Source organism: Nerophis ophidion, linkage group LG06 (genome assembly GCF_033978795.1).
Source record: "Nerophis ophidion isolate RoL-2023_Sa linkage group LG06, RoL_Noph_v1.0, whole genome shotgun sequence".
NCBI classification, from domain to species: Eukaryota; Metazoa; Chordata; class Actinopteri; order Syngnathiformes; family Syngnathidae; genus Nerophis; species Nerophis ophidion.
This window is the reverse complement of record NC_084616.1, coordinates 48,911,102-48,927,807: the sequence shown is the minus strand read 5'-3', so window position 1 is coordinate 48,927,807 and position 16,706 is coordinate 48,911,102. Positions and strand designations below refer to the sequence as shown.

Here is a 16,706-nt window from a genome sequence, read left to right as displayed (position 1 = left end):
TTTGTTAGAACTAATATGACATAATGTTACTATCATGTTAGAGTATTCTGTTTCACTTCACAATAGTAGCACCATATTTCATCACAAAGATATAAGATCTGCTTCAGTTCTTCCTACTCCTTTAAGGACAATTTATTTGTGAAATTGTAAACATGTGGTACTACAGTGCAACCTTGTATGCATGATTGAAATATACCAAAACCATATATTGGGGTACAATATATAGAGTGGATTGTCTTGTGATCATGAAATGACACCCTTCAGATCCTGCTAAATAAACAACTACCTTAATGTTATAAACTAACCTAATCTGCAGCAACCAAAATAATGTTTAATGAGTCATTACCAATATTAGCCATTTCATCAATTAGAAGAAGCAAACAAACATTTGTATCCATACATTTTGGTGTGTAGTTTTCTATGGAAAGACTGTGTACTAACTATGACTATGTATTTTGCAAAATGCTTGTCATAGCCTTCCAGATTAGATTTTGATCTACCTAACTATGTTAACTAGGCTATATTTCATTCAGTCACAAAGTATGCAATCTGCAGCTTGCAGGTGAACGCTGTGAGAAGTCCTTTGAAGATGCAAAAGGAGATAAAGAAACCGAACTGAAGCTAATGGTGGATTGGGCCTTTGAGGGATTTTTGCCTTCTGGACCAGAAGGATTTACGCCAAGTAGTAAGTGTACGTTCACAAATCCAACAGAGTAATTCTTAATTTTTTGGACTCAATAGATGTACTAGGTAGAAAATGGATGGATGTTAAAAGATGCTTCTTTAATCCCATTTCCTGTATAATTTATTGTGACTTTTCTTCTTCATTTCAGATCTTCAAGATGTTGAACAAATGGATTCTGACTCCACTCTGTCTGACTACCAGCCACCAGTCAAAAAAAAAAATGCTTCAAAAAATAGACCAAGCACATCCGACATCATCTATAACCGTGGTAGGTACCCATGTATATCTCAGAAAAATTCTAATCTCAGTATATTCTCAACGGACAATTCAGTTGAATTGAATTTTGGAAATACAGTGCCTTGGAGAAAAGCGGTATATATTTATTGTCCCTTAAAAATGACTCTGTGGAGGATTTTCTAAATAGCTGGCAACCCAAGTGACAACCTGTGATCTCAAAGTAAACATGTACATAGGTTGTCGTTGGAATATTACTAGTACCAGGATAATTGTGTCTTGCCTACAGTCAATCATGGCAGAGTAGCGGGAAACATAAATTCCATTAAGTACAGTGAAAGAGTGCAATGTTTCGTCGACAAATATTGACAGTAATCTTTCACCCTAATCTTGTCAAAGACATGAATACATTGATCGTTTTGCAAAGCGGACCTTGTTTTTATTGGCGGTACATCTGTTATGTGGGAGCATTTAGGCATGGTGGACATCCAGAGGATGGGTTCTAAACTAAGGTCAGGGTTAGATAGATAGATGCTTGCTAGCTAGCTAACAAGCGTGAGAGAAGTTGTTTGAAAAATAGATTTAACTATCATGATAACAAGTAAGTTTTTTTATTTGTCAATAACTTCAGGTGTAAAGCAGCGTCAATTTTCCGTGCAAAGAAGAAACCGTAACAAACGTCAATCACGCATACACGCACACATTAGGCACCTCTGCGCCAATATCATATAAGAATGAATACACAATCTATTAAATAGCTAAAAATGTCAAGAATTAATCAATAATACAATAACATACAATTTGTCTATTATAGGGATGTAAAGGTATCAAAATCTCACGGTATGATATTTTCAGGATATTCAGACCTCGGTACAATATTATTGTTGTATATCAAAAAAAGGAGTTGGTAAAAATGTTATAGTGTGTAAAATGAAGTAGCGGGAATGTTTAGGAGAAACACATACTATAATCGAACACAAACATAATGCTCAAATGTTTTAATCATATTTATTACTACAAATGTGTATTTTTAAGTGCAAAGAATAATGCAGGAGCATCCACTGTTTCAAGAAAATATAAAAAAAAAAAATCTTACAGTTGATGTCTTCAAACTGACAATGTTAACATCCAGCGTAACAACTACTGTAAGTGTAAAAAAATGTTCACATTTACTTTGTGAGGAGTGTCCTCTACAACGGAAATTTTTATATCCATTCATCCATTTCCTACCGCTTATTCCCTTTGGGGTCATGGGGGGCGCTGGTGCCTATCTCAGCTACAATCGGGCGGAAGGCAGCGTACACCCTGGACAAGTCACCACCTCATCGCAGGGCCACACAGATAGATATCGTCTGGAAAGTACTTTTTCACATAAAAGTTACCTAACAATATAACTTTTGATAGAGTAAATACCACACAAATTGATGTTTAACTCCACTGGCTTCAAATATCTTTTCTGGGTGACGTTTTATTTCATGAGGTGGGGACTTGTCTAGTCTAAGCTGTATCCTGCCTTTCACTCGAGTGCAGCTGAATAGGCTCCAGCCCCCCACGACATCGGGAGAGACAAGCAGTAGAAAATGGATTGATGGGTTGAAGATTTGTCAAGTAACTTTTCTGTTTACTTGTATATCACAGTCAAAATGAAAGCTTTTTCCCATACGCACCATAAACTGTTAATAATGTTTAGACAAAAGTGTATATTATATATACTATTATATATATAGTATTTATATAGGTGTGTGTGTGTGTGTGTGTGTGTGTGTGTGTGTGTGTGTGTGTGTGTGTGTGTGTGTGTGTGTGTGTGTGTGTGTGTGTGTGTGTGTGTGTGTGTGAGTGTGTGTGTGTGTGTGTGTGTGTGTGTGTGTATGATGGACATATGTGTATTTTGGGTATATGCATTTGTGTATGTATGTGATTATGTGTGTATGTATGTGTATATATATATATGTATATGTATGTATATATATATATATGTATATAAATTGTATATATGTGTGTATATATGTGTGTGTACATATGTATATATGTAAGTGTGTGTGTGAATTTAAATGTATTATATATAGATAATATATAGCATATACGCAGCAACCACTGAACTGAATTATATTATATATATTATTGTATTATATATTGTAAATATATATTGTATATGTATAGTGTCGTGGAAATTTTCTTAAAGACGATCCTTTAGTGACAAATAGCTTTAAAATGATTTATTAAAGTAACAAACAAATAATAACAAGCTTTGCAAAGCGAGACCAAACCAGAACGACACATCCGTTCGTTCCAGCTTGTTCTAACTCCTTTGGAATTTGACATGACAATTATACATTCTCAGAAGTCCCACCCTCCATGCTCATTTACATACAGTACACCAGTGCAATGAATACTCAAAATCCTGTGAAGGGAAGAGGGTGTCGTTTGCCCAGAGGAGTGGGGTCACTCAGGAAGGGGGAACAATTTAGCTCTGTTGGGGGTCAAGAATAAATGACACATATGCCCAGGTCAACTAAAGTCCACAAGTTACATCAAAGACACAGGAGACAGAGCTTTATCAGATAATAGATCTCTTGCTAAGTGTCACATTCCTGAGCCCAATAAACAACTTTTGGTACCCAGTTCAAAGAACATCATCTATTAAAACGAGTACAAGTAATTTTGCTATCACAATAGGGGTGGGACCTAATAAGTTTACTTCTTCCCACTCCCTTTTGAGCCAATCTTGACATCTACAAAAGATTAGTCACATGTAATGTTTTCAATGTAGGTGTAAAAATAATGTATTTATATATTTCTTTTGTATTTTATGTCATTCTCTTGTTTTGTTTGCATGGCTCAAAATAAACCATTCATTCATATCCCGTTTGGTTTTGTTTTTGTAATTTTCGTCCATATACGGTACGACATGACCGGCTGGCTCAGAAACGCTTGAGGCTTTGCTTTGCTTTACAGATCGCAGACTTTCTTACCTCCGCCAAAGAGATTGTGTTCTCGCCAGAGTTTGTCTCTTTGTTAGCAACATAATTTAAATAGTTATGGATATATTTTTGAGAAATTTTCAGAAAATGTATAAAATAAAAAAAAAAACGGTTCCTCTTATTTACTGAGTACGAATACACTTCACTTTTTGCTTGCATCTTTCCAGGCTCCCACCTTGGCAGTTCCGCACTGCTCAGAGGATTCTGGGAGATGTAGTTTATTTTCCGACCTAGCCAATGCTAAAGCGCCAGAAAATTTCTACAGTATTGTCCCATAAGAAGATGTTGTTGTATTATCATGAGCAACAGCACTTTTGTATTTGGATTCTAGCCCAATATTCACAAGCTTTGTGTGGGTAACCACTTTATTTCCTTTTCTGCGCGTACTAAATAGTATAAATCTGCTAACAAGAGGCCGCTAATAATGCATGTAATAGGGAATGATCTATTCCCCCTCTAAAGCGGTCTGAAAAACATGGAAAAACCGTCAATTTAAATGCCTGAAAGTGCGTATTAACCAAAGTAAACTGTTTGTAGTCTGACACACTACTTTTTTTGTGTAGTAATGCAGCACCTTACTCCTCACTCACAATACAATAGGACAACAATATGTGGTGATTGAGAAACAATAACTAATATGATTAGACGAACAAATTATCTGGAAATTATTTGCGCATGTTTTGTGTACACAGCTGGCTTGATTGTTTATTTAGCTGGGATATCAAGCACTATGTGCTCCATGCATCAGAATCAATATCATGGTGACTTACTCCAATCTAGTCAAACCGGACTGGGGCATCTTTTCCAGTTGATTTTGGTCAGGTGAAAGAAAGTTTCTACCATTGCAGGGTTTGTTAGCTCAAACAATTTTTCATCCATTGTGATGCAGTCTCCAGGAGCAGACACACAAAGCCTATATATCAATGTAAGACTGTTTTCTACATTATGCAGCAGAAGCACTCCATTTTTCTCAGCATGGCTTGGCAAGCTCCACATTGACACCACCATGTCAAGCCAATGCCTCCAGCATCTGACTCCCTTAGATGCTGAATCTCCCCGGATTCTTCAATTTCCTCCATACCGCCAAAGACATGCACATGGGGATAAGCTGATTGGCGATACTAAATTGGCCCGAATCTGTGAATGTATGTCTGTGCTGACCTTGCAATAAGGTGGCAACTTGTCCCAGAGTAGCACACCAAGTCTGTGATGATTAGTGGTTGCAAACGCCGAACACGCTCTAGTTGCTGACAGAAGAAGCATTTGTTGCCATGTGCCCTGTGAAATCAATATGCCCAAGAAAGACGTTCCAGTAATGCTTAAAATACTGCAAATATATGTTATCAGGAATGTTTCTTATACCTACAGCATGTACATAAAACGTTGGACTTTTTTTGATAGTTTTACAGGGCTTTGGAGGCATTAAAGGACAATCCCCATTACGTGCATTGTTAGCCGCCGCTTCCTGGCAGTTTTTCACCATATAATGGACAAAAAATAGAAAGATCTTGTTAATCTTGATTTTTATAACCACAACACAAATGTTGTTTTCACATTTTAATGATTTATTTTGATTCTTCACTTGCAGAATTGTTAGATGAGCTACTTAACGAAAACGGCACAAAGATTGAAGGTGAGTTCTGCCTGCCAATACTTGGTATTTTATCATCTAACTTTCAGTGATGAAATCTACAATGTAAATGCTATTTGTTTCAGAGCTTTGTTTAACTTGTGGCACCCCTGATATTGAAGTGCAGCACCCATTGTTTGAAGGCGGCCTTTGTTCCAGATGCAAGGTTAGTCATTGACAGATGCGTGTTTGCTTCATTACATTCTGCAGACTCTGTCCAAAACTCCAGGCTCTAGTGTCCTAAATTCTCCAAAAACGACATTGTGATTCTTTGCAGGAGAACTTTACAGAGACACTGTATCGCTACGATGAAGACGGCTACCAGTCATACTGCACCGTGTGCTGTTCAGGGATGGAGGTTATTCTTTGTGGCAACACCAGCTGCTGCAGGTAAACAATTTCTTAGGCAGGGGTCCATATTTTGTGGCCCTCTACTTAACTTTGTAGTTTAGTGTAACTGTAGCCTGCGCACCTTGGGCGGCCAATAGTAACATATATTATGGCAATCCTGAGTCGCACAAGTAGATGCACTGTATTTCCCGGACTATAAACCGCATCGTTATATAAGCTGTACCCACTAAATTTTAGAAAAAAAAAAGAAATTCATATATTAGGTGCACAGTATTATAAGCCACATATAAATACCGGTACTTTGTGAATTTTGATATTTAAATGGAAATATTTTATAAATGTTTATATACATTTCAACTCTTTTCAAACAGTGGTTGTAACATGGCAGTAAAACGGCTGAAGAAACAAGACAGAAAAGTAATTGATCTTTTTATTCATTCTTTATGAGATGAATAAGATTTTTTTTTTTTTAATGAGGTTCAATAAATTAATCAGTATTCTTCCTTGTACATTCTAAACACTTTCAGTTTGAACAGTTTCTTAAAGTTTGATTTTTTTGCCCGATCCATTCCATAATTTAGTCGTTAGCGAAGAAAAATACATAGATTAACAAAGGTTTCAAAGGTAGGGGAAAAAAGTAGTGGCTTATAGTCCAGAGAATACGGTAGTTAACATATCTAGTCACGTGGGTAAAACATGATTCTAAAGAGAAAGCTTTGTGCGGCCTAGTCTCACCTAGACTATCTCCAGCAGCCCTCAGGTAAATTGAGTTTGAGAACTCTGCTCTTAAGAATGGCAAGCATGATCACTGTAATTGTTAAGGCAAAGAGCTACTTTCCATTAAACAGTAGCAATGTCGCAGGAACAAAATAGTTGTCTTGGCTGTTACCATTGATCTATTGAAAAACTGCTTTAATGGTCTCTCTCAGGCCACTGATGACTAAGTCTACATCTTTCTTCTGTGGTGTCCATGGCAGATGTTTCTGCAAAGACTGTATGGATATCTTAATCGCACCAGGCACCTTTGACAAAATGAAAGTGATTGACCCATGGAACTGCTTCATGTGCCAGCCGGAACAGTGCACCGGAAACCTTAAACTCAGACCAGACTGGCGGGTTAAGGTCCAAGACTTGTTTGCCAACAACAGTGCCATGGAGTTTGTGAGTATTGTTTTACACCGGAGCAGTACACATTCGCTCTGAATTTACATATTAGGGAAAATGCGCGGTGCCTCACAAATGTGAGTGCAGTCCTCAAATTGCCAAGTTTTGCAAATATTCCATTATATCTTTTCATTGGACTGTATTACATAAATACAACGTAGATACAAAGTGAAGTATTTAGTGTATAGCTTGTATACATTGATTGTACTCTCAAAATAACTCAAAACAGCCATTGATGTCTAAATCTCGGGCACAGTCCTGTGTACACCATAAGACAAAATATCCAAATTATGCCCAACTATTATTTGTTCCTTTACAGGAGCCTCACAGAGTTTACCCGTCTATCCCAGCTGATGAGCGCAGACCATTGAAGGTTCTTTCACTCTTCGATGGGATTGCAACAGGTCAGTTTTCCTTGTTGTGTCATAAATACGTCAAAGAAAGTGGTACCTCGATTTTCACACACTCTAGACTCAACAACTGCGTGTAAAATAATAATTATTCTTGATGAAAAAAAAAGTTTTTTGTGTTGACATTTTTCAAAGAGATTTGTTGGATTTACGTAGTTTTCGAATAGAAATTGTTTTGGTTCTCATAAAGTTGTTTTAACAGACCTCATGCCACGGATTATTAACAAAAAATGAGGTACTACAGTAACTTATATATAATGGTACATTAAACAGGCTGTATTTATATAGCATCTTCCCACTTTAAATTAATTCAGAAATGCTGCGTTAGTGCCTCCATTTTGCTACCATTCACACAATGGCAAATGGCTCCCCCTGTGATATTTGCTCTTCATCTGCATCATGACAGGCTACCTGGTGCTCAAAGAACTCGGCTTTAAGATTGAACGCTACATTGCCTCAGAAATATGTAAAGATTCCATCGTAGTGGGCATGGTGAAGCATGAGGGAAAGATAGAATATGTTAATGACGTACGCACCATCACAAGAAAACATGTAAGTGCGCAATTCATACAACTCTATTGGTAAAATAGAGTTTCTAAAATATGAATAAAACTAACTTTTATGTTGCAGCTGGCTGAATGGGGCCCATTTGACCTGCTGATAGGAGGAAGTCCGTGCAATGACCTCTCCATGGTCAATCCCAATCGAAAAGGATTGTTTGGTATGCTTCTTCAATATTTTTTTTTGTAGCGAATGAAATAAACTAATAGGGTTTCATCCTGATCCTGCAGAGGGCACCGGAAGGCTATTCTTTGAGTTCTACCGCATCTTGACACTTTTAAAGCCAAAGGAGGATGAGGATCGTCCATTCTTCTGGTTGTTTGAGAACGTGGTGTTTATGTCAACCAGAGACAAGACAGACATCTGTCGATTCCTTGAGGTAAGCATTTGATACAACTTAGGGTAAAGCTGCAGTTAAATTGTACTGTTACTAATTTACACTCTCTACTTGTTAGTGCAACCCAATTCTTATTGATGCTGTGAAAGTCAGCCCGGCTCACAGAGCACGCCTCTTTTGGGGAAACCTCCCTGGCATGAACAGGTACATTATATCACAATGTTCCCTCACTGCATCTTCTACACTTTTAACTAATAGTCTACAATCTAACAGTTTGAGTTTGAGTTCCTTTTTATTTCAAACATGCAAGCATACAACATGATACATCACAATTTTCAATTAGAGGTTATTTAATCCTACCTCTTTTCTTTTACATAACAGTTGCTAAAACTTTGGTTCACTTCCTGTTCTCAATTTATTCACAATATACTCCATAAGTAATCACAATACAAATAAATAAATAATACTCGGTGAAGTAAGTTACATTTCATATGGTGAGATGAGTTAGATTATTTTGAAAATGAATGGATGGATGAAATGAATTAAGAATGTTTAGAATGGTTCTTTTTCTTTGTACTTTTTAAACACTTAAAGTTTGAAGAGTTTCTTGAAGTGGATCTTATTAGTACATTGTTTGATTACAGTGGAAATAACTCTACAGGGCTGGACAATTAATACAATTTTGATTTCGATTATGGGTTTTCATGATCACAAAAATATAATGATTAGGAAAAAAATGCAATTATTAGGCCACGCATTGTGCATGCGGTGAAACTGATGAGTGAGCGTATGAGTGGGGAAAAAAGCATGTCTACGAGAATTTTTTGGATCTCACCACGATGCTACTTTCTATTTCACTCATCTCTAGTATGCCAAATCAATAAATCACTAAACTCAACAAAAAAGTAAAGTCGGATGAAGTCACAGGATTGGCTAATAAAACAGAATCCCCGGATAAATGCAGACAATTACAGAAATTGACATAAATGTGAGTGAAATGCAGTCAATGTCAGGAGAAGCAAGATTTGTTTGGTAAAATATTGTATCCAGGACCGCTCATTCATCCCTAAAACATGGAACTGCCCTGTGCTAGAGTAAACAATAAGAAGACGGCCGTTTGAAACAGCTAAAAAACTCTAGGACGCTAAAGCTAGCAATGACAAGCCATACACCCACAACATGATTATTTTTTATTGATAATTTAATCCCGATTATTAATTAATTCGGAAACTTTTTATTTAGCCTTTATTTAACCAGGTAATAATTCCATTGAGATCAAAGATCTCTTTTCCAAGGGAGAACTGGCCAAGAGGGCAGCAGCAAGGTTACAATAAAAACAGTAAACAATTCATTAAACATCGCATTTACAACATTAAAACTTGCTCATATGACACGTGCATACAGACAAGGTAGACTGCAGTCCTTTCACAGAAGCTTTAAACTCATTCAATGTAACAAGAGTTAAGTTGAATATTCGATTGTAGGTTATTACAAGCCTTCGGTGCTGAAAACCTAAATGCTTTCTTGCCCATTTCAGTTCTTACTTTGGGGATGACAAATTAAAGAACATTAATTGAATGTAGATTGTGACTTCCTTGTTTTTGTTAAAACACTAGATAGATAAGATGGAGTGATACAAAGAATGGTTTTGTAGATGAAAACATACCAATGATTGAGGCGTCGAGCACATAAAGATGTCCAGTTAATTTTTGAGTATAAGACACAATGGTGAGTAAGGGGAGCGCATTTGGTGATGAATCTCAGTGCCCCGTGGTACACACTATCCAGCTTGTGGAAGACAACCAGCAGTAGCATTCATGTACAACAGTGGTCGATTGGTACTGGGTCGCAGAAGAGTTTTTTATTATTTTTATTTTTTTTGTTTCATAAAAAAAATATATATATTAAATCAACATAAAAAACACAAGATACACTTACAATTAGTGCACCAACCCCAAAAAGCTCCCTTTTTCGTGACAAAGAAAAAAAAAAAAGATTCCCCCACGCCTCCTGCCAGGCCCCGGGACATATTATCAAGCGTTGACCGGTCCGCAGCTACAAAAAGGTTGGGGACCACTGATGTTCAACACATCTCCATAGTCAATAACAGGTAAAAAGGTTGTTTCCACCCATTTCTGTTTCACAGTAAAAGAAAAGCAAGACTTGAGTATTTATTGTACCACCAAAACGTAACTTTAAATATATATATTTTTTTTTAAACAGATATCAAATCATCCACTTTCGACCGCTTGTATACATTAGTTAATTATTAGAATAAACCACAAGTAAAATAATAATAATGATGATACCAATACCAATACATTATGATAACAGCAGCAATATAAAAAAAACAATAACATTTTTGCAATTGATTTTATTTTTAACCCCTAATAAAATGTTTGTTGTTTAAATAGAAAAATCCTCACAATTATTGGTGCGATACATCTTTGGACAATTCATAACAGTATTTTAGGTCAAAGCATATTAATTGTGCACATTATGTGGATCACGGTAAGGTTTATTCAGGTGTACTGGAGAGGAGGCTACGTCGGATAGTCGAACCTCGGATTCAGGAGGAACAGTGTGGTTTTCGTCCTGGTCGTGGAACTGTGGACCAGCTCTATACTCTCGGCAGGGTTCTTGAGGGTGCATGGGAGTTTGCCCAACCAGTCTACATGTGCTTTGTGGACTTGGAGAAGGCATTCGACCGTGTCCCTCGGGAAGTCCTGTGGGGAGTGCTCAGAGAGTATGGGGTATCGGACTGTCTTATTGTGGCGGTCCGTTCCCTGTACGATCAGTGCCAGAGCTTGGTCCGCATTGCCGGCAGTAAGTCGAACACATTTCCAGTGAGGGTTGGACTCCGCCAAGGCTGTCCTTTGTCACCGATTCTGTTCATAACTTTTATGGACAGAATTTCTAGGCGCAGTCAAGGCGTTGAGGGGTTCCGGTTTGGTAACCGCAGGATTAGGTCTCTGCTTTTTGCAGATGATGTGGTCCTGATGGCTTCATCTGACCGGGATCTTCAGCTCTCGCTGGATCGTTTCGCAGCCGAGTGTGAAGCGACCGGAATGAGAATCAGCACCTCCAAGTCCGAGTCCATGGTTCTCGCCCGGAAAAGGGTGGAGTGCCATCTCCGGGTTGGGGAGGAGACCCTGCCCCAAGTGGAGGAGTTCAAGTACCTAGAAGTCTTGTTCACGAGTGAGGGAAGAGTGGATCGTGAGATCGACAGGCGGATCGGTGCGGCGTCTTCAGTAATGCGGACGTTGTACCGGTCCGTTGTGGTGAAGAAGGAGCTGAGCCGGAAGGTAAAGCTCTCAATTTACCGGTCGATCTACGTTCCCATCCTCACCTATGGTCATGAGCTTTGGGTCATGACCGAAAGCATAAGATCACGGGTACAAGCGGCCGAAATGAGTTTCCTCCGCCGTGTGGCGGGGCTCTCCCTTAGAGATAGGGTGAGAAGCTCTGCCATCCGGGAGGAACTCAAAGTAAAGCCGCTGCTCCTTCACATCGAGAGGAGCCAGATGAGGTGGTTCGGGCATCTGGTCAGGATGCCACCCGAACGCCTCCCTAGGGAGGTGTTTAGGGCACGTCCAACCGGTAGGAGGCCACGGGGAAGACCCAGGACACGTTGGGAAGACTATGTCTCCCGGCTGGCCTGGGAACGCCTCGGCATCCCCCGGGAAGAGCTAGACGAAGTGGCTGGGGAGAGGGAAGTCTGGGTTTCCCTGCTTAGGCTGTTGCCCCCGCGACCCGACCTCGGATAAGCGGAAGATGATGGATGGATGGATGTGGATCACGAGCTACTGGTCGAGCGCCAGCCAAGCATAAAAAAATAGTCCTAAAAATTAACGATCATCATTCTTCACTTGATCGACATTCATGGCACCAGAAGATCTTGTGAGATTATGTTGGGTGCCGCAAGCTCAGTATTAAGAAAAAAACAACTGACGGGAAGGCGACAAACACATTTTATTTCAACAGGCTCTCGCACTGTACATGCCGTCAATAGCCTAAAGGCCGACCGCTCAGTTCCTTTCTTCACAAAAAAAGTGCCACTCTATCCTAACAAAATAGAGTCACAGAAAGCTAGGACACAAAAGCGAGAAAGCTATTGCGTTTGCCGTTAATGTATTTCTTGTAACATGTTTAAAAACCAGTATGGAAGCTGGACAAATAAGATGCCAAAAACCAACCACTTTCAAGTGATATTGTACAGAAAGGAATACTTTTTTTCACCTACACAATCTAAATTTGAAAATGTGGAAGTTATCAGCTCTACTGCTTATTTTTGTCCTCATGAAGAAAAACAATCTATTTGTTATGGTTTGACTTTATTTCTATGTGTATATATATGTATGTATATTTATATTATATACAGGGCTTGAATTTAACCACGGCAACCACAGCATTTTCCACGACCGCCCTTGTGATTTGCTGTAATGCTCTAAAAATTGACCATCATTTATGGCAACAACGTGCCGTGACCGCCCTTGACTTTTTACTTGTTAATGGACTAGGGAAGTAACGATAAGCGGTATAATGATAAACAACGGTACAATTCCGGACGGTTAGTAACACCGTTTGAATTTTTAATTACTGAGAAGCCGTCATTGAATAATGCGGTCTAGGTAACTGCTTACTTCCTGAATACTGAAGCCCCACAGCGTCTGCGCATGCACACTAGAGCCGTTTGGCTTGGGAAACTTGGCGGCGACTCCATGGATTTTGTTTTGAAAATGTTCCCTCAGAGCAAACGGAGCCTATCGCTTCGTTTCAATCGCTTCTACTTCCGTGGAGTCTCAGTGTGCGATTAAGAGCGCAATTCTGTTGGAGAAAAATATTTGATGTTGCAGTTTAATTTTGATGGCACACCTGGCATCCTTCTGTCAGCTGCTTGGAGTGAGAATTAGCATGCAGCAGGCCATGTGTCGTGAACGTTGCCACAAATAGTGTATAAAGTAGCATTTTGTTTACATTATGATTATGTAAGATACTTTTTTGAAACCTTTATTTTGTTAGCACAGTTAGACCAAATGTGGCGTACCCGGCTAGTATTGTGAAGGGGGGAATTAGGCTGTGCTGCTGTTCTCAGCTTGACGAGTAAAGAGGCAACTTGAGGCTGTAAAAAAAAGAAGAGCACCTTTCAAGTTGTGACTGCTGTTTGTATGTTGATGTAACATCAATTATGTCGTTAAAAATAACACCAGCTGAAGTGATGTGTTGTGGGTGCATGGATTGTTCTTGTTCGCTTTAGCTTTGTAGTTAAGTCGCTGTTTCAAGTGACCGCCTCAACATTGTAGTGAAGGGTGATTGAGTGTTTCGAGGATAAATAAGCGCTAGCGAAAATTCCCAAACTAATGTTCCTTCCTTCCTTCTCACAATGACACAATTTTACTTACCGTATTTTTCGGAGTATAAGTCGCTCTGGAGTGTAAGTCGCACCTGCCGAAAATGCACAATAAAGAAGGAAAAAAACATATATAAGTCGCACTGGAGTATAAGTCGCAATTTTGGGGGAAATTTATTTGATAAAACCCAACACCAAAAATAGACATTTGAAAGGCAATTTAAAATAAACAAAGAATAGTGACCAACAGGCTGAATAAGTGTACATTATATGAAGCATAAATAACCAACTGAGAAGGTGCCTGGTGTGTAAACGTAACATATTATGGTGAAAGTCATTCAAATAACTAACATATAGAACATGCTATACGTTTACCAAACAATCTGTCACTCCTAATTGCTGAATCCAATGAAATCTTATACGTCCAGTCTCTTTCGTGATTGAGCTAAATAATTTTATTTGATCCATCCATCCATCCATCATCTTCCGCTTATCCGAGGTCGGGTCGCGGGGGCAACAGCCTAAGCAGGGAAACCCAGACTTCCCTCTCCCCAGCCACTTCGTCTAGCTCTTCCCGGGGGATCCCGAGGCGTTCCCAGGCCAGCCGGGAGACATAGTCTTCCCAACGTGTCCTGGGTCTTCCCCGTGGCCTCCTACTGGTTGGACGTGCCCTAAACACCTCCCTAGGGAGGCGTTCGGGTGGCATCCTGACCAGATGCCCGAACCACCTCATCTGGCTCCTCTCGATGTGGAGGAGCAGCGGCTTTACTTTGAGTCCCTCCCGGATGGCAGAGCTTCTCACCCTATCTCTAAGGGAGAGCCCCGCCACACGGCGGAGGAAACTCATTTCGGCCGCTTGTACCCGTGATCTTATCCTTTCGGTCATCACCCAAAGCTCATGACCATAGGTGAGGATGGGAACGTAGATCGACCGGTAAATTGAGAGCTTTGCCTTCCGGCTCAGCTCCTTCTTCACCACAACGGATCGGTACAACGTCCGCATTACTGAAGACGCCGCACCGATCCGCCTGTCGATCTCACGATCCACTCTTCCCTCACTCGTGAACAAGACTCCTAGGTACTTGAACTCCTCCACTTGGGGCAGGGTCTCCTCCCCAACCCGGAGATGGCACTCCACCCTTTTCCGGGCGAGAACCATGGACTCGGACTTGGAGGTGCTGATTCTCATTCCGGTCGCTTCACACTCGGCTGCGAACTGATCCAGCGAGAGCTGAAGATCCCGGTCAGATGAAGCCATCAGGACCACATCATCTGCAAAAAGCAGAGACCTAATCCTGCGGTTACCAAACCGGAACCCCTCAACGCCTTGACTGCGCCTAGAAATTCTGTCCATAAAAGTTATGAACAGAATCGGTGACAAAGGACAGCCTTGGCGGAGTCCAACCCTCACTGGAAATGTGTTCGACTTACTGCCGGCAATGCGAACCAAGCTCTGGCACTGATCGTACAGGGAACGGACCGCCACAATAAGACAGTCCGATACCCCATACTCTCTGAGCACTCCCCACAGGACTTCCCGAGGGACACGGTCGAATGCCTTCTCCAAGTCCACAAAGCACATGTAGACTGGTTGGGCAAACTCCCATGCACCCTCAAGAACCCTGCCGAGAGTATAGAGCTGGTCCACAGTTCCACGACCAGGACGAAAACCACACTGTTCCTCCTGAATCCGAGGTTCGACTATCCGACGTAGCCTCCTCTCCAGTACACCTGAATAAACCTTACCGGGAAGGCTGAGGAGTGTGATCCCACGATAGTTGGAACACACCCTCCGGTCCCCCTTCTTAAAGAGAGGAACCACCACCCCGGTCTGCCAATCCAGAGGTACCGCCCCCGATGTCCACGCGATGCTGCAAAGTCTTGTCAACCAAGACAGCCCCACAGCATCCAGAGCCTTAAGGAACTCCGGGCGGATCTCGTCCACCCCTGGGGCCTTGCCACCAAGGAGCTTTTTAACTACCTCAGCGACCTCAGCCCCAGAAATAGGAGAGTCCACCACAGATTCCCCAGGCACTGCTTCCTCATAGGAAGACGTGTTGGTGGGATTGAGGAGGTCTTCAAAGTATTCCTTCCAGTTATCCACAACATCCGCAGTCGAGGTCAGCAGAACACCATCCGCACCATACACGGTGTTGATAGTGCACTGCTTCCCCTTCCTGAGGCGGCGGACGGTGGTCCAGAATCGCTTCGAAGCCGTCCGGAAGTCGTTTTCCATGGCTTCCCCGAACTCTTCCCATGTCCGAGTTTTTGCCTCCGCGACCGATGAAGCTGCACACCGCTTGGCCTGTCGGTACCTGTCCACTGCCTCCGGAGTCCTATGAGCCAAAAGGACCCGATAGGACTCCTTCTTCAGCTTGACGGCATCCCTCACCGCTGGTGTCCACCAAGGGGTTTTAGGATTGCCGCCCCGACAAGCACCAACTACCTTGCGGCCACAGCTCCGATCTGCCGCCTCGACAATAGAGGTGCGGAACATGGTCCACTCGGACTCAGTGTCCAGCACCTCCCTCGTGACATGTTCAAAGTTCTTCCGGAGGTGGGAATTGAAACTTTGTCTGACAGGAGACTCTGCCAGACGTTCCCAGCAGACCCTCACAATGCGTTTGGGCCTCCCAGGTCTGTCCGGCATCCTCCCCCACCATCGCAGCCAACTCACCACCAGGTGGTGATCGGTAGAAAGCTCCGCTCCTCTCTTCACCCGAGTGTCCAAAACATGAGGCCACAAATCATATGTGTTAATAATTTCACACATAAGTCGCTCCTGAGTATAAGTTGCACCCCTGGCCAAACTATGAAAAAAACTGCGACTTGTAGTCCGAAAAATACAGTACATTTATGTAAATTTCTGTGATATTCTGCGTTTACCAGTGGGTTCCATTTTATTGGGCAATTATGTGACTTCATCCGTGGTTAAGTAAACGCAAAAATGCCTAACTTTTTTAGTTGAGTTTAGTGATTATTGATGACCCATACTAGCGCTGT

At 41.1% G+C, this 16,706-nt stretch overlaps 1 protein-coding gene across 3 annotated transcripts in view; it reads left to right on the top strand.

Moving 5' to 3' along the window:
• Positions 1-16,706, top strand: part of dnmt3ba (DNA (cytosine-5-)-methyltransferase 3 beta, duplicate a) — a 43,269-nt gene that overhangs the window by 19,742 nt on the left and 6,821 nt on the right. For 2 of the 3 annotated variants that reach the window (XM_061904037.1, XM_061904038.1), the window contains 11 exons: positions 556-691; positions 834-953; positions 5,489-5,533; positions 5,617-5,696; positions 5,808-5,920; positions 6,859-7,042; positions 7,365-7,449; positions 7,862-8,007; positions 8,086-8,176; positions 8,247-8,395; positions 8,472-8,557. In XM_061904037.1, the coding sequence (XP_061760021.1) occupies positions 556-691; positions 834-953; positions 5,489-5,533; positions 5,617-5,696; positions 5,808-5,920; positions 6,859-7,042; positions 7,365-7,449; positions 7,862-8,007; positions 8,086-8,176; positions 8,247-8,395; positions 8,472-8,557 (1,235 nt within the window). The remainder of the gene's footprint in view (positions 1-555; positions 692-833; positions 954-5,488; positions 5,534-5,616; positions 5,697-5,807; positions 5,921-6,858; positions 7,043-7,364; positions 7,450-7,861; positions 8,008-8,085; positions 8,177-8,246; positions 8,396-8,471; positions 8,558-16,706) is intronic. The other variant, XM_061904039.1, reaches the window with a different exon arrangement.